This window comes from Poecilia reticulata, linkage group LG2, assembly GCF_000633615.1.
Source record: "Poecilia reticulata strain Guanapo linkage group LG2, Guppy_female_1.0+MT, whole genome shotgun sequence".
Classification (NCBI taxonomy): Eukaryota; Metazoa; Chordata; class Actinopteri; order Cyprinodontiformes; family Poeciliidae; genus Poecilia; species Poecilia reticulata.
The window spans coordinates 31,455,684-31,472,912 of NC_024332.1; the positions used below are offsets into that span (position 1 = coordinate 31,455,684).

General features: G+C 42.3%; 2 protein-coding genes across 4 annotated transcripts in view; both read left to right on the forward strand.

Moving 5' to 3' along the window:
• LOC103458080 (NADH-ubiquinone oxidoreductase 75 kDa subunit, mitochondrial) overlaps positions 1-5,394 on the forward strand; it is a 12,517-nt gene extending 7,123 nt beyond the window's left edge. For all 3 annotated transcript variants that reach the window (XM_017302248.1, XM_008398648.2, XM_017302247.1), the window contains 13 exons: positions 742-872; positions 957-1,142; positions 1,226-1,360; positions 1,463-1,577; positions 1,652-1,797; positions 1,889-2,017; positions 2,093-2,222; positions 2,310-2,470; positions 2,547-2,701; positions 3,796-3,971; positions 4,050-4,184; positions 4,320-4,392; positions 5,029-5,394. In XM_017302248.1, coding sequence (XP_017157737.1) covers positions 742-872; positions 957-1,142; positions 1,226-1,360; positions 1,463-1,577; positions 1,652-1,797; positions 1,889-2,017; positions 2,093-2,222; positions 2,310-2,470; positions 2,547-2,701; positions 3,796-3,971; positions 4,050-4,184; positions 4,320-4,392; positions 5,029-5,120 — 1,764 coding nt within the window. In that variant the 3' untranslated portion in view covers positions 5,121-5,394. The remainder of the gene's footprint in view (positions 1-741; positions 873-956; positions 1,143-1,225; positions 1,361-1,462; positions 1,578-1,651; positions 1,798-1,888; positions 2,018-2,092; positions 2,223-2,309; positions 2,471-2,546; positions 2,702-3,795; positions 3,972-4,049; positions 4,185-4,319; positions 4,393-5,028) is intronic.
• A 92-nt stretch (positions 5,395-5,486) lies between these two features.
• On the forward strand, positions 5,487-14,391 carry ino80da (INO80 complex subunit Da). The gene is made up of 10 exons (XM_008398623.2): positions 5,487-6,005; positions 8,228-8,474; positions 8,586-9,397; positions 9,810-9,909; positions 10,139-10,363; positions 10,460-10,569; positions 10,716-10,849; positions 11,419-11,639; positions 11,751-11,914; positions 12,669-14,391. Exons 2-10 carry the CDS (start codon positions 8,257-8,259, stop codon positions 13,706-13,708), a joined length of 3,024 nt encoding a protein of 1,007 aa, XP_008396845.1. The 5' UTR covers positions 5,487-6,005; positions 8,228-8,256; the 3' UTR covers positions 13,709-14,391.
• Positions 14,392-17,229: the final 2,838 nt, after the last annotated feature.

The following is a 17,229-nucleotide window of genomic DNA, read 5'->3' on the forward strand; positions in this document are numbered from 1 at the left end:
TTTGGCGCCCCCTCTGGTGCTGCGCCCCTATGCGTTGCATACCCTGCATACCCACTTTTTGCGCCTCTGGGTGCAGTAATGGCACCATAAATTGCAATTACTGCAGTTTATGGTGCAGTAATTGGAACCATAAATTCACAAAATGAATATTTTAGAGTGGCCTAAATCTGGACTCATATTTATTTTCAGATGCTGTAGTGTAGCCTTAAACAGGCCATCCAATCTCAAATGTTTCACTTTGTCTGAATTGAAACAATTCTGCAAGGAGTGGACTGAAATTCCTTCAGTGATGTGAAAAATCCATTACTGGTTATTGCAAACACTTGATAGTTATTGCTGCCAATTATGACACAAACATTTATTAGCTGTAGGGACCAATTACTTTTTTATATATGGTCAGGTTTGTTTGCATGACTGTCTTCCTTATAAATGAAGTAAGAATTACATTTTGTATTAACTAGGGTTATCTTTGTTTGATATTAAAATGTTATTGGAAACATATGTATGAGTGGAAATATGACAAGAAAACACAACTCTGTTTTAAAAAACGACAACCCAACCAGTCTAGACCAGATGAATAAAATTTAAAACCTTAATAACCATCTGAAAATTCTTACAAAGAGCAAAAGACACAAGAGGCTAATGTAGTGACCTTAAAACCTTAGCTTAATAAGTAAATCCAAGACACACTATTAAGTTAATATTTACCCTAATAGGTTATAACAAATATTTCTTTGGTAGGACCAGTCCATGCAGTTTGGCAGCGACCGAAGCCGCTTCACAGAGGGTAAAAGAGCAGTGGAAGATAAAAATATTGGGCCCCTTATAAAAACCATCATGACCCGTTGTATCCAGTGCACTCGCTGCGTGCGGTGAGAAGTGAAATGGTAAACTGGGATGCGCTGTGACTTGTGGAAAAAGTAAGTACACCTACATGTTTTATGTTGCGCCTGCAGCTTTGCCAGTGAGATTGCAGGTGTGGAGGACCTCGGCACCACCGGCAGAGGCAACGACCTCCAGATTGGGACTTATGTGGAGAAGACGTTCATGTCGGAGTTATCTGGGAACATTATTGATATATGTCCAGTTGGAGCGCTGACGTCCAAGCCTTACGCTTTCACTGCTCGTCCTTGGGAGACCAGGTTTCTAGATAGTTCTCAATACGCTTGTTAACTTTTGACAAGCTCTACTCTGTTTATATTTATTTATTTATTTTTTTTTACAGGAAGACTGAGTCTATTGATGTTCTGGATGCTGTGGGGAGTAACATAGTGGTGAGCACTCGTGGTGGGGAAGTGATGAGGATTTTACCCCGTCTTCATGAGGATATAAATGAGGAATGGATCTCAGATAAAACCAGGTTAATTCCTCATCAAACTGGTTCTTTATATTAGAAAGAGATTAAAGTGCTCATAAAGATTTGCCTCGTTTTTTAACTGGTTCTGACTTTGATATTTGACAGGTTTGCTTATGATGGTCTAAAGAGACAGAGGCTTACTCAGCCAATGGTGAAAAACAAATCTGGGAATTTGGTCCCGACATCGTGGGAAGACGTTTTGACCCGAGTGGCTGGAGCGGTCAGTAATTGACAATTTTATAGCTTCCTCCTTTTTCCAAGGACGTAAAAAATAACACGATCCTGTTTGGGCAGTTGCAAAGCGTCAAAGGAAGCGACATTGCCGGTGTTGTTGGAGGTCTGGTGGATGCAGAGGCTCTCATTTCCCTGAAAGACTTGCTGAACCGTTTGAATAGTGATAACCTCTGCACTGAGGAAGTGTTTCCGATGGCTGGATCTGGGTAAGACCACAAGGTAAAAACAAGCAGAGGTCCATTGTGAAAATGTGCTGAGCCTGTTTGTTTTTTTTCTTCCACCTTTTTTCTTTTTTAGAACTGATCTGCGTTCCAAATATCTGCTTAACACTAGCATCGCTGGCATTGAAGAGGCTGACGTGCTCCTGCTTGTGGGCACCAACCCTCGCTATGAGGCACCTCTCTTCAATGCACGCATCAGAAAAAGGCAAATAAACTGCTTACATTTGACTGTGTGACTGTAGAAAGTAAGTAACTTTGAATTCATATGAAATTGCCACAGCTGGCTTCACAATGAGCTGCACGTAGCTCTAGTGGGCAAGAAAGTGGACCTAAGTTACACTTATGATCATCTTGGAGAGTCTGCCAAGATCCTGAAAGAAATTTCTTCAGGAACGCACCCTTTCTCTCAGGTAACCCCCAGATAGCTTACAGGTACAAATGGTCCCAAACATTAGGTGTGTTGCTTCTGATTTCGTGGACTTTGGCTGCTCTTGCAGGTTTTGGCTCAAGCAAAGCGCCCCGTTGTTGTAGTTGGCAGCAGTTGCCTGCAGAGAGAGGATGGGGCTGCGATAATGGCTGCTGTGTCAACTATTGCTAGGAATGCTCGGGTCAGCAGCGGCCTGCAGGGAACCTGGAAGATTCTCAATGTGCTTCATAGGTAGCAACCTCAGAGAACTCTAACTTAACAGTATGATTCCCGTAGTAAATCTTTGTTGTTTTGCTTGTGTCATCAGGGTTGCTAGTCAAGTGGCAGCACTTGATCTGGGATACAAGCCAGGTGTTGACTCAATCTTGAAGAATCCGCCTAAAATTTTGTTCTTACTTGGGGCTGATGCCGGCTGCATCACTCGCCAAGACCTTGCAAAGGACAGCCTGATAATTTATCAAGGTAATCTTTTTTTTTTTTTTTTTACTTCACACCAGTAGAGGCCGTTGTACTGAACATACTTTTTACATTGATTTATTGACTCTTAAGAGGTTTAGTTGGATTCCAGTAGAAACAGATGCAAATATGAGAAATCAAATAAATTTGGGTTCAAATGTAACAGTTCGTTTTGCATCACATCTGTAGTCAAGCTCTTATCATCCACTCACTTACAGATTTATACATCCCTGTACAACACAGCCAAAATTTGTTACATAGATCATTAAAAAAATCACACAAAAGCAAAACAGATAAGAAAATAAATAAAAGTTAGGAATCTGGAATAATATGTCACAGTGACACTGAGTATTAAAAACCTTCCTGAATCAAAAGTTCTTAAGCTTTTTTGACCTTAGGGACTTCTTAGCAGAAATAAAATATTGTTCATGTTCATAGCCATTAAACATGTTCTCCTTTTGTCACATTATAACCACAAACTTTAATCTATTTTTTTTTGTATTTGCAAAGTTACATGCAAAGTGTTGTGCAATTGTAAAGAGGAAGGAAAATGAACATCATCTTCTCTGTCCATGTACAAGAAGAGTGCCCCCACAGCATGATGCTGCCACCACTATATTTTACTGTGGAGCTGATGTGTTCAGGGTGATTCAGAGTTATATTTTCTCTTCATAGGGCTTTTCCATGAAAGCCAAAGTGTTGAGTTTTGGTCTTTGTAACCTGAACACCTTCCAGGTTTACTCTATTCCTACATGGTTTGAAGTAAACCATTAAAATGAGACTTCTCATGAGCTTCAAACAATTTCTTCTTTCCACTCATCTATAAAGGCCAAAATTGTGGAGTGCACGACTATTTGTGCTGTCAACAGATTGTCCTTGCTGAGCTGTGGAGCTCTGCAGCTAATCCAGAGTTACCAGGAGCCTCTTAGAAGCTTCTCTGTTAAACGCTGTTCGACTGGCACATAAATCTTTAAACGAACAGTGAATTTTGTACTAGCAATGTCAAAACGTTTGAGGAATACATATGCTTTTGCAATGAACTGCATATCAAGGGAGAAAGTTGAGCTTCCATTGTTATGGCTGTCTGTATTGTTATCTAGGTCACCATGGTGATGTGGGTGCCCCGATAGCTGACATCATACTCCCTGGAGCTGCATACACAGAAAAATCAGCTACCTATGTGAACACAGAGGGCCGTGCCCAGCAGACCAAAGTTGCTGTGACTCCTCCCGGCATGGCCAGGGAGGACTGGAGGATCATCAGAGCCATATCTGAGGTATAGCAGAGAACCACACTTAATGTTGCAAATAAAGGTAATTACTGTGTATTATATGTATTTTTTTCTCATTTATAGCTTGCCGGAGTGACTCTGCCTTATGACAGTCTTGATGAAGTACGTGACAGACTGGTTGAGGTTTCCCCTAATCTGGTTCGATACAATGAACTTGAGGAGGCCAACTATTTTAAGCAGGCTAATGAACTGTCCAAGGTCAGCAGTTATCTTCCTTTGTTTGGATTTTAGTCCATCGCAGACAGGCAGCAAGTCATAACAACTCTGTACTGGTGACATTTCTTGATTTACGTGACCCATTTCTATTTGATGCTGATGCCTTATCTGTTTCAGGGAGCGAACCAGGCAGTGCTCACTGAAAGCTTAGTTCCCCCACAGCTTACTGTGAAGGACTTTTACATGACAGGTGGGTCGCCATTATGGGGAGAGAGTAGCAATATAATATGGCCAATCCTACATTATAAAGATTCCTAAGTCATACGATGATTGTGTTTTTTTATTTCAGAGGCAAGACCAAATTATTATTATTATTATTATTATTACAAATATTGCATGATTGTTTAACATAAAAGCATCCTGCTCTTCTCTTTTATAAACATTAGACCCATTTTTGTACACTGTTCAAAAAGACATATATTTGTTTTAGCTTCTTCTCACATGAAATCAATCTAAATGTTCTCTGTTTAAGTCACTTAGCTTTTATTTGCTTAATTCTAGAGTAACGAGAGGGAGAATTAGGATTTGTAAGCTTCTGATCAGACCATTTGGGTTAACTAATGCAGACCGAATTGCTAAACATGCTTTAGCTGTTTTTCTAAATGCATGTTTTAAAAAAGGAAGAGAATATGTTGTGTTATTAAGAATATAAACATAATCTCTATTTTAAGCTGCAGGTTTGAAATATGGCTTTCAATCATGTGAGCAATTTTGGGATAGAATATGTATATATTTTTTCCGAAATATGTAATCTCATAGACACTTTAGAACTTTTCTCCCATGCTGTAATGGCAGTTTAAAATCTGCGTTAAATTTGTACCCACAGATCCCATAAGCAGAGCCTCCCAGACCATGGCAAAATGTGTGAAAGCTGCCACAGAGGGAGCCCAAGCTGTGGAAGAGCCAGCCATTTGCTGAAGCACAATGAATAGCCGTCAAATGATACGCACAACTTCTACATTTGCACTTTTCTAGATGGATACTTTTTTGCACATCACTGTAGATGTTCTGTAATGAAATGTCATTGTTTAACCTTTTTGTCTGCAGAGTTTATAATATCACCTCATATTTTATAGATATCCTGAAATCTATAAGGTAAAAAGAGTATATAGTTTAAGTGTATATATTTTTTAAGTGTTCAAAATAAATAAACTGAAATTGGTAGCAAGTCAAATAAATCTTTTCAAATTTATTTAAGTTTTTGCTTTTCAAAGTGTATTAAAATTACACCTACTAAAGTTTTCCAGATGGAGGCTATGTATCTGATTGACACTGGATCTGTCATTAGTGAACAGCGGGGCAACAGTGTGGCAGGAGGGCTGATAACTCATTCATGTGGACGATTATAGTCGGAGTCCAGGTGGATTTTTATCCTCTTTCGGACTAATTTGTTTCAGTGTCGAACATGTGAACCGCACTGTCCTTCATTCACACCATAATTTGTTTCATTCAGCCATAGTTGCACATTGTAGAGATTTTAACAAAGTTAAAATTTCCAATATGGTAGGAGAGGTTGTTGTTGTTGAGCGGATTGTTGTCATGTCCCCGCAGTGCCTGTAGTGGTGCTGTGAGGAGTCTGCTGTGGATCCAACAAATGTCCTCAGCAGCCTACCTACGGCTTGTAATTTGCGCTGGGTAGCCTATATTTACATGGGTCCATATTTCAAGAAAATTCGAGCTCGATGAAGACCGCCGTTACTATCCTACCTGGAATATCGATGCCCGAATAGCCTAGCTGATTCTAATAGACATTTCGGCCGTCTATCTGGAGCGAATATCGTGCACAGCCCAAACCCATTCAAGGTAAGCGGAGTCGTGAGCAGCCTCGGGATCGATTTCTGAGTGCGCCGCATTACACGGGCCTCAGTCGGACAGGCAATTTACTAGAGGTCGCCGTCTTTTCGAGGTTAATAGGCCTTTACTATTTAATACATTTGATCATTATTTTATAGTAATATTTAAATTATGGTCAGTATTTTAGAGTAAGATACGTAATGTAAACGTTTTAGTTGCTTACAGCCTACAAATGTCACATTATGTAATAACAGTGGCTATAACTCATCGATTTTTGCGGAGGCCTCGGCAGAACAGGCCGTAATCCTCGTATGTATACCCTTTGTTTGAAAGTATTTGACCATAAATCTTTTCAGTTGCATTACGGTAAGTGGCTAAAACAGGGTCCGACAAGCTGTTGCTGGTATCTTATGTTTATGCTTTATTTTTTCGAAATAATCTAAACTGGAAATAGACCTCTGTTTGGATATGTTTCCGTTTCCTGGTTAGCTACCGCCTACTAATTTGTGTTTTTAGCTTTGTTAGCTAACAGGAAGAAAATAGGTTTTCTTATGCAGCCCTTGTAAAAAATGAGTTTATCTGACTAACAAATATTAAGGTTATACTTTAAAAAAATTAGACAGAGGTAAATAGTAGATATACAGTTGTTTGTAGTATAACTGTATAAAGTTTAAGCGCCTCCGGTCGTTCGCTAAGCTAATGTAGCACGCTAATGGTATTCATTTAGTAGTTAAAGCTAACCTAACATTAGTCACTGTTTATTTCCCCGCCCCTAAACCTTTATCCACAATAAAGAGCACAGTTTAAACATTACACTGTGTCGAATTGTAATTTATATTAATACAGTTGTAACGATGCTCACAGCTACTTTAGAACAAAAGTTTTTAAATATCTCAGCTATAAATAAAAAATATATCATTTGTCATTATAACCAAGATAACACGTGCTTCTTCGACATTGACTTCACTTGGAAGTCACTGTCTGCTTCGTTTCCCTTTCAATAAGTTTTGAATTAGCACTGAAATTACACATACTGTTGCCACAAACTTCTCACTTAGAGGTGTATACATATAAAAAAAATCAGAGTATGAAACGAATGAATCAGTATTTTAGAAGAATTTGACTTGACTTCCTTAAATACCTGTATTTTTAGGTGTTAACTGGATTTAGTTGCCAGTTATTAAGTTGCAACAAAACCAGAAGAAATCTGTTTAATATGTAGAAAATGCATTGTGCTGTATATGCAAAATGGCTATTTTTATTCCATCTATTATTGAAAAACATCCCCTTGACATTTTCACCTTTTATCATGTTATAATCTAACCCCAGTGTAACCTTTCAAAAGATTATGTCACAGAGTAACACAAAATGACTCATAATTGTGAAGTTGAAGTTGACATTTTGTAAAATAATAAAACCAACTAAAAGTGGATGAGTGCATTTGTATTTGGAGGGTGCAGAGCAAACACGTGGAATAAGTTAGATGGAACAAACCTTTCCAATGTGTGGTGAACAAGTAATATTGCACATTATCCTAAAGACACAATCTACATGGATGTGACAGGCAGCATTATGCTGAGAAGATGGACTTCTTCAGCAGGTAGCAGGGAGCTGGTCAGAGTTAAAGGGAGGATGCATACAGTTCAGTACTGAGGGATCCTGGAAGAAAGCTGCTAAGTCTTGAGACTTGGGCAAAGGTCTTCCATCAATTTGGACAGTTTGCTACAGTGGAAATCATTTCCACTGTAGAAAAGTATTTAGACCAACAGGAAAGTATTTGTATGCATTGGTCTAAATACTGTTGGAAAGTATTTAGACCAATGCGTATTCATTATAATGGCCTAGTAAAAGTTCAGACCAAATCTGATTCGAGTCTATTGCAAGATTTGGAAAATTACTAGTCAGGGAATGAATTGCAAGTGTACCCCACAGTGTTTATTAAGTTTTTATTGGAGCAAAAACTTGTAAACCATGAATGATTTTGTTCTACTTCTCAGTCATGTGCTACTTTGTGTTGGGGATTTATTGCAAAATGTTCCAGGAAAATACACTAATGTTTGTCAGGTGGAACAAGACAAAATGTGAAAAATACAGAGCGTATTCATTTTCTTTTGCAAAAGAACGTGATTGAACGTATTAATAACTGAATATTTTCATTTATCTCTAGTGTGCATGGATGGTTGTAAAGTTTTGGAGTTGTGATTTTTTTTTTTCCTCCTCTGTCCTGTCAGCTGATGTTTTCAAGGACAAGAGTCACGTGATGTATGAAGGCAAACACATACACTTCTCAGAGGTGGACAATAAGCCGCTGTGCTCGTATAGTCCGAAGCTGTGCAAGCAGCGCAGGCTCAATGGGTACGCGTTCTGCATCCGTCACGTTCTGGAGGACAAGACGGCTCCTTTCAAGCAGTGTGAATATGTGGCAAAATACAACAGTCAGCGATGCACCAACCCCATCCCAAAGTCTGAGGATCGCAGGTGGGTTTTGAATGAGTGCACATGTGGCACATTTGATTCGCTTCTGCATATAAAAATAGCGTTCTTTTTTTTTTTTGATGAACATCTGGGGGATGTGTTCTTATTTACCAGATACTGCAACAGCCACCTGCAGGTTCTCGGTTTCATCCCGAAGAAGGAGCGCAAGAAGAAGCACGATGCTTTAGAAGAAATGCGTCCTCGGGCTCACCTGGAGTCAGTGGCTCTCAACATAACGGTGCCCTCTTTAGCTCTGAGAGCCACTAACGGCATAGATGAACTTCCCCCGTCTCCGCCCTGCTCGCGCCTGCTACCCCTCGCTGACGGCGAACTCCTGGACCCTTTTGCCTTTTACGAGGACGAAACGGATGGAGAGGAGGTGGGCACCCCTCGGAAGGTGAGCAGCATCAAGAAGAAGCTACAGAGTCGGCTGGCGCTCAACCAGAAACTCTCACAAGACGTGGAACTCTTCCAGCCAACTCCCGAGCACTTTACGGCGTCGCCGGCTCCGCGCCTTCACCCCTCCTCGCCGCTCAACGCCCATCTGCCGCGGCCGACGCAAGGCCTCCTCCAGCCGCCTCAGCAGCCCGGCGTGACGTCCTTCCCCTTCCCAGGGCAGCAGCAGGGTTTATTATGCAATCCACTACCACCTCAGACAGTCAACTTTCTGCCTCCAGGGATGCCTGCAAACGCATTGCCCAATTCAGGGCAACATTCTGGACCGTCGCTCAGCAGGAAAACGCCTTTTGCTGCTACTCAGCCGCCTGTCTGCTGCAAGGATGCCGGCAGTAACAATCAGAGGCACGTGGTCGTCATGCACCCCGCCGCCTTCTCGCCGTCTCCCGACTGCCTCGTCAGGTTGCAACACCTGGTGCAGCTATGTGCCAAGAGACAGCGGGAGCATGGAGACCTCTTCTGTCATCTAGGTGACTTGTCTTTAAGTTTGAAAACAGAGTTGTTTGCATTAGGGCTGCAGCTACTAAGATTATTTTATCGATTATTTTTACGAGAAATTGCTTAAACAAATGAGCACATTCTGCTGACTTCTTTTATTCAACCACTGCTAATGTATTTCTAACATCTTTTAATGTTAGAAATACATTAAAATATGCAAGTAAACAAACTATTTCCTTTTTAAAATAAGAAAATAATCATTTTATTGCCTAGAATTCAATATCAGAATTCTTTTAGTGTATCAAAGGATGCATCTGCAGCTAAAACAATGTGAAAAGCTCAGCCCTTTCTGCTCGACTCGACATCAGTTCCGTGTAGCTCGTAGTTATAAACTTTTAAGAGCTTGTTGAGATGGATGAGCCCGTCTAAGCAGCTCTGTTCCAGGTTTGGACTGGTCAGAAGACAGTGCTGATGACGACGATGACGAAGAGGAGGATGCAGAGAGGGTCACTCCATTTCAGAATTCGTGGAGACCAGAGAACGGGTTTGTATCTTTATAAACGCTTGACCATATGGTATAATGTAGGGCTGGGCAATGTGGCTTAAAAATAAAATTCCTGGACTGACATTACTCTGAACTAAAGAGTGCATTGATGGGGGGAAAAAAAACAGTTTCCCAAAAGTTCAATTAATGAATAAAACCGATTTATCGCCCATCACCAGATGTTGTGTCACTGTCACACTGTGATGACTTTCGCTGGTTTCTCGTTAAGGCTGGAAGTCGACGGTGGTTCTTCGCGGAGAGCACGTCTGCTTCGGCTTTGCTCTTACCTACGGGAGAAATACAAGCACATGTGCCGACGGGAGAGGGCGAGCATCCGCCAGAAGAGGTACCGCTACGCCTTCCGGAAAGCCTTGCTGCACGCCGCCAGCAACAACCCTGACTGCGCGGGGCAGCTGATCCAGGAGCTGGGTGGAAACTCTCACAGCAGTCCATGGTAATCTCACGCTGGGCCGAGGAAAAAAGTGTTTTACAATCGTGTTAACATAAAAAGAGTCGGTTGCTGAGTCCGGAGTGTGTTTTGTCTTTGCAGTGCGCCTCCAGCAAGGCCACAGAGCACACAAGCAGTGACCTGCACGGGCTCCACCAAGGGCCAGAGCTGCAGCAACAGAGCTCTGCCCTTCACTCAACACTGTTTTCAGCGTATCCTTTGCACTGCTTCGCTCTATGTTGGAGCTGGATGCCACAGTTTCAGAATAGCGGATGTCATTGAAGTGCGTCACCGTATCACTGTAGCATGTTTTATTTCCAGCATGTTGTCGTCGTTTTTCCTTCATTCTCCTCTGTAGACATACTGTTGAATCGTTCTCAGCAGCTCTTTGCTAGTTGCACAGCCAAATTTGCAGACGGTCAACAGTGCTCCATCCCTGTGTTTGATATTACGCACCAGACGCCCCTCTGCGAAGAGCATGCCAAAAAGATGGTGAGTTCAACAGCTGATGCATAACATGTCAGAGACATTGTGAGAAGGCGGTTTGAAAAACATTGGTTGGCTCAACAGCTTCTGTTACAAATGTGCGGAAGCCACATACTGTTGTGTGAAGTTTGTGGAAAGAAACCCAAAAAAAGTCAAAGACAAAGCTATGGAATACTGAGGCAATGTATGCAAACTTCAGATTTTGAAGACATAAATAAATGAACAGGAAAAAAAATAATAATCTGGACTGACATAAAGCAATAAATATCCAATTTTACTCCAGGTGATTAGAAAAAAAAAGTCTTGGTGTACACGTTTGGTTCCAATTTTATCATTAGCATGAATATCATATTCTTGCACAAGTTTTAATCTGTTGTGGATCCCACGATTTTTGTAGAGCAATAAAGTAATTCCTACTCTGCATAAACATGCATTGATATCCTGCCACAGGACTAACATTCAACCATCACCATTTAAGCGTTAAGTTTGCAAATGTGCTGTTTTTACACCATTTAATTCATCTCTTGTCTTCATTTCTCTTCCCTCCCTGTTTTGCCGTCATTCATTTTGCTCAGGATAATTTTCTACGTGGGGACGGAAACCGGAGAGTGCAGCACCAGCAGCAGCAGCGAAAGCCACGTAAAAAGACCAAACCGCCAGCGCTCACCAAAAAACACAAAAAGAAAAGGAGGAGAGGACCGCGCAGGCCGCAGAAGCCCATTCCGCCCGCGCTGCCGCAGGGCAACCTGGGAATGCCCTCAACGAGCCTTGTGATGCCCTCGCAGGCTGCCATTAGGTCCGCCTCTTAGGAAAAACATTTTCAAAAACAGGCTGCAAATCTTTCTTTGTTCTTTATGTGTAGCGTCTCCACGGCGACATGGTCTTACTTCTCCTCTTGTTGCTGCAGGAGCCCTTCGACTCCGGACCTGAGCACCGACGAGCTTCCTGATGACATCACCAACGACATGGCAGACATTCCAAATGACCTCGAGTTGAACCAGGAGTTAAACGATTTCGCCGACGTGTTACCACGGCTACCTGACGACCTGCAGGATTTCGACCTGTTTGAAGGTTCAGCACAGTGATTGATTTTGTACAGACAGAGAAATCTCCCTAATCTGTGATGCATTCGGTGAATTTAGTGACTTTTCTGGGTTTGGTTTGGGAAAGGAAAGAGAATATTTGTATTCATACCTCAACCCCATTGTCTTAAAGTTCCTTCCATCTGTTTCTTTTCCTTCCTTTCCTGCAAGCCAGTGTAGAAAATTCAAATCGAACCATTGTATTTACAGTTTCAGTGTATCCTTAAAGGAGCTTCAAATATTTTTTATAAAATTAAGATCTTAAAATGTCTTAAATTCATTAACATTTTATTTAATTATTTATGTACTAGACTTTTTTATCTAGAACCTGAGTTCAAATTTCAAACAAGAAAAGCTAATGTGACAATAAAAAAAGTCCTTCAATTGGACTTAATACGCTATTCCCAGGTCTTTAATTTTGTCTTGACAGGACTACTGTCAGACAAAAGTTTTAGTCGCATTCTAAGATGTCTTCATAGCGTTTAGTGATTCAAGACAGTTGAGGATACCATTAACTAGCTGCTAATATACCGTTGCTAACTAGCTAGATTTTTGCGTCTATCCTGAGTAAGTGCAAATTTATTGCCAGTCGGCTGGACGAAGTTTGTACGTTTCTGTGGCGACACAATCTTAAATTCCATTCACGCTAACCTTAGAAAGTCTTAAATTTGAGTTGCTGGAACCTGTAGAAACCTGCGTACTGTTGTGTTTACTTGTGGAACGTATGTTAAATGTTTCCGCAGTAAAGAACGGCGAGCTGCTGCCCACCACGGAGGAGGCTGAGGAGCTGGTCCGCGCGCTGCAGGCGATGGGGTCTTACCCCGACTCGTTGGTGTGCCTGACGTCCATGGGGGACCTGGCGGCAGGCGAGGCGGTGGACCACCGGGCCATGGCCATGTTCCCCGGACCGGTGCAGCCGGGCGGCATGGGGGACCTGCTCAACACCCGCATCCCTTCTGAAAACTTCACCAGCCTGGAGCTGGAGGACAACCTGCTGCAGACCACCGGGGACCACTTCTCGCCGTCCCAGCCGACCAGCCAGCCCCCTCCGTCGTGCTCTGGACTGACATCCCCCTCCTCTGTGGCAGCGGCCACCACCAGCATCGCCCTGCTCACGCAGACCTCCATAGCAGAGCGAACGTTTTCTCGGACGCACACTTCCCACATCCTGGCCAAACCGGAGGTCTCGGCGTCGTCCCCCCAAGGCAGCCACTACAGCAGTGAGCATGTGCCGTCCCCGTACAGCGACCACATATCTTCCCCCCACACCACCTCCTTCCAGACGGACACCCCCCTCCTGCTGGAGGTTCCTATAGGCGGCGTTCCGGGGACGCCTCGCTCGACGTGGAACAACCTGCCCCTCCCCCTCGCCGACCCCGCGCAGTTCGGCAATCTCATCAGGTCAGAGAGTCATCTCATCACCACCTCGCTGTCCACGCCGCCCGCCACTACCCACTCAGTAACGCTGCAGCCCATGGCGGCTCTGTCGGCCATGCCTCAGGGCGCCGTGACGGGGTTAACAGCTCCCCCCGTCTCCTCGTCGTCCTCCTCCTCCTCATCTTCCTCCTCCGCACACGATCACCTGTTGACCCCCACACAGCCCAAGCAACAGCTCCCTCAGTTCAGCGCGGCCTTCGGCCATCAACTGGCCTCCCACAGCGGCATCCCGAAAGACGTGCAGCCCAGTCACAGCTCCACGGCGCCCCCTGCCGGCTTCTCGCTAGTTAGTGCCACCACTGCAAGTGCCAACAGCGCCACGCCACCCTTCACGCAAAGTAAATGATCGGCAGCGGCCGCGCGGACTCCACGCCCGACCGGCTTCCGATTAACCCGCTTCATTTGCTTTATGTGTGCAATGTGGTTCTCGTGCACTATTTGGTAATGAATTTGCACAATCTCAGATTTTCCTTTTTTCTTTTTTTCTTTTTTTTCCCTCTTCCTTCCTGTAGCCGGATGGTTTTCAGATTTTAAGTAGCTGTGAATCCAACTTGTCAGTAGGGGGGGCTGTGGTTAGATTATGTGATAAATGAATGGACATTAGCAAAGATTATTTATACCAGTGCTCAGAAATCCCAGATGCCGCTCTGTTTGCTTCGCCGCTCGGTTTTCTTAAAAACGATCACACGCACCCTGCCTTTCTCAGATGGCCATTTGCATCCCCCTCCCTTCTCTGTTTTTTACACTCTGGTTTCAAGAAGAGAGTACTCATTGTGACGTTTTTTGTAACCCATTATGTTTCAAGCTATTTAACTCTCTTCATAATATTGATTCAGTCCGATTTAATAGTCACCAAAATACTTTTAAACAGCTGTTTTTATATGGTGTATATTATATGTGCTCATTTGTTGGCTTGCCCGGACGTGGAACAGTCTTTGACCTCACCGTAGGTTGTGGCACTGAGTGGTTAGTAGACACTTGAAGGTAATAGTTTCTTAAAGCAATAAAAACACATTACCATCACTCACAGGACTGTGAGATATTCTTACTGGTGTCACTGCTTGTAGCTCCACTTCCTGAAACCAGCCGGATCAGGTTTTATTTGGCCTCGGCGACTTAAAAACTCCAGATTTTATTTTATTTTTTTTTACAACCGTTTTTACTCAGGCCATCTCTTTTATTTCTCCAGAGTTAACTCTCAAGGCTACGGTGGATGATGGTGGCGGCGGTGGTAACTGCAGGGGCTTTTAAGTGTCTACTCTCAAAGGGTGCTCCCTGGTCCACATCTACACACCGGTCTTCACTGGCTTGGAAAAGCGGGAAAGCTCATTCGCAGATTGAAGACGTAGGCAGTGTGGATCGGGATTACAGTGCCTTGCAAAGATTATCATAACTTTATGTGCAACTTTTTCACACTTTGTCATGTTTCAACCGCTAACTTGCATGCATTTTGTAGGATTTTAGGAGATTCTCAGATTGTGCTGAACTTTAAGTAGGCCATTCTGGCATGGGATTATGCGTTGATCTAAACTTCTAACTTTCCATTGTGGCTCTGTCTGCATTTTTACTCTTAAATCCTCTATCATCTTTAACAGATTGAGAGGTCTTGGTCACTAACTCTTTTGGCGATCCAAACTCATGATGCTGCCATCACCGTGTTTCATGGTGGAGAAGATGTGTGTGTTTGCTGCCCCACTTGCATCTTGGTCTCACCTGACCAGAGCTCCTTCGTCCACGTTGTCCCCTACATGGGTTGTGACAACCTACAAACAGGACTTCAATGGCTTTCTTCTTGCCAGGCTTTCATCAACATCATACGTGCAGAGTTCATTCATAATAGTTGGACCTGATCCTTCCACCTGAGCTGTGGATGTCTGCTGCTCCTCCAGAGTTACCACGGGCCTATTTGCTGCTTAATGCTCTCCCTTCCCACCCTGCTTGTTCAGGGGGGACGGCCACGTTTTGGTAGGTTTGCAGCTTTCCGAGTTCCTACTGAGTCTGGAAACATTTGGAATTTGATTATATCGATTGCTAAACCTGGAGATGCACGGAAAATAGTTCCAAATGTTATTCCTCATTCCATCATGTTACACATAAAAATATGCATTTCTTAAAATCTTTTAACTTCAATTTATTTTGACATTTTAATCTACCTTCATTAAACATATATATATATAAATATATATATAAATAATTTTTTTTTTTTTTTTTTTACAAATATACATGTCACTTTTTTTGTATCTAGATCACCTTAGAACTGGACCAACGTTCATGAAACTGCGTCCGTTTTACATATTGATACGTTTTAAAGATTACAGATTCATTGTGGCATAAATTCAGTCCAAGTGATGCAGATGTTGAATCAGAGCTGATGTCCGTTTGCCCAAATGCACAAAAAAGATGCAAAATAGCCTTTTAGCACCTCCCTGCCAAGGCAGCTCAGTTATGAAAGCAACTATAAATCTGATTATTTTTGATTCATTATAAAATTGTGACTATTAAAACCCATTACTTGAGTTTTGAAACTATCTGCTACACTTAAACAATAAACTTTCTTGCCTACATATGAATACCAGTAGACCAGCTAGATTACGATATCTAATCTAAATAACAGCTATTTCTGTTGAACAAATGTTCCCATGTTCAGTGCAGCTACTAAAATATTTGACAAAATATAGCCCAGAAATTTCCATCTACTTTCATCATCGGTTGCTCATAAATCAGGTGCTTGCCGCGTATTGTTGCGTTCAGTGACTCTTGCATATCATGGGTTCTTGATCTGTGTCTGCATCTTTGAAGCCCGACTGTTTCCACACAAATCAACCGAGGTTCCTCGGATTCTCCTGCAGTCTTGGTCGTTTCTTGGCCGACTTTTCCCAGGAATTAAATGGTTCCGACAACCACCGGATGTTTGGTGTGAGCCGTGCACCAACCTGTGCCCACGCTTTGGACGTCTCACAGCTCCTCTTGTCTGCCATCTTTACTTGAGTTCACTTTTCACAGCAAAATTACAGCAGATGTGTAATCGCTCTCTTTTTTTTATGAGGATAATTAGTGTTTTTGCAAACGTTTGGAGCCAAAATCAAAGCTGAACACGAATGTTTTTAATAACCCGGCCCTTTAACATGTAGATGATTAAACCAAGCTCTGAACAAAATTATTTTTGTACCTAAATTTCCAGAATTTATCCTAAAAGCCATAAGATGGTTACACTGAGTTTTATTTAGGGGTGTTAGAGTAAAAACACATGCCACAATTTAAAATACTAATGCATAAAAAAAAAAATCATGAAAATTGTGCATGATTTTCCTTCCGCTTGTTAATTATGCACTATCTTGTGCTGATCAATCACAATGAAACACTGAAACTTGTGGTTTCAACATGACAATCTGGGAAAGAGTTCAGAGGGTGTGAATACTTTTGCATGGCACTGAATACATTTATGTGAGTGGTGTAATTTGCACGTCTGAAGTAAAGCTGAATAAAGTGATTTTTAAGCTATAGGATGCAAAGCTGGGGGTCTGGTGGTAGTTTTTTTTTTTTTTTTTGCAAACAAAAGCCTCCCCACACCTCTTACCCTAACCTACACAACAGTGCAACTCTGGCTTTTGATAGATTTATACATATATACAATAGCAACTGACAAATTGTTGAAAACTTGGTATATAGCATAGAAGTCTCTATCTTGGGGTTTGTTGGTGAACTCCAGTAGCAATGGGTTGACGTTATTTGCAACGTATTCAGTGGCGACTGCATGTTGTGGAGTGAGTCTTGTTTTTAATAGCTATCAAATGGTTAAAATGGTGGGAGGGGGATCAACGCGTGCTTGCTGTCGTGTTTTTGATAGCTATTAAACATCAGGAGGCG

Coding starts and splice junctions, on each gene's coding strand:
- ino80da (XM_008398623.2), top strand. CDS start 8,257: ATGTATGAAGGCAAACACATACACTTCTCAGAGGTGGACAATAAGCCG. Junction 9,398..9,809: donor AGACCTCTTCTGTCATCTAG/GTGACTTGTCTT, acceptor GCTCTGTTCCAG/GTTTGGACTGGTCAGAAGAC. Junction 11,640..11,750: donor CCCTCGCAGGCTGCCATTAG/GTCCGCCTCTTA, acceptor TTGTTGCTGCAG/GAGCCCTTCGACTCCGGACC.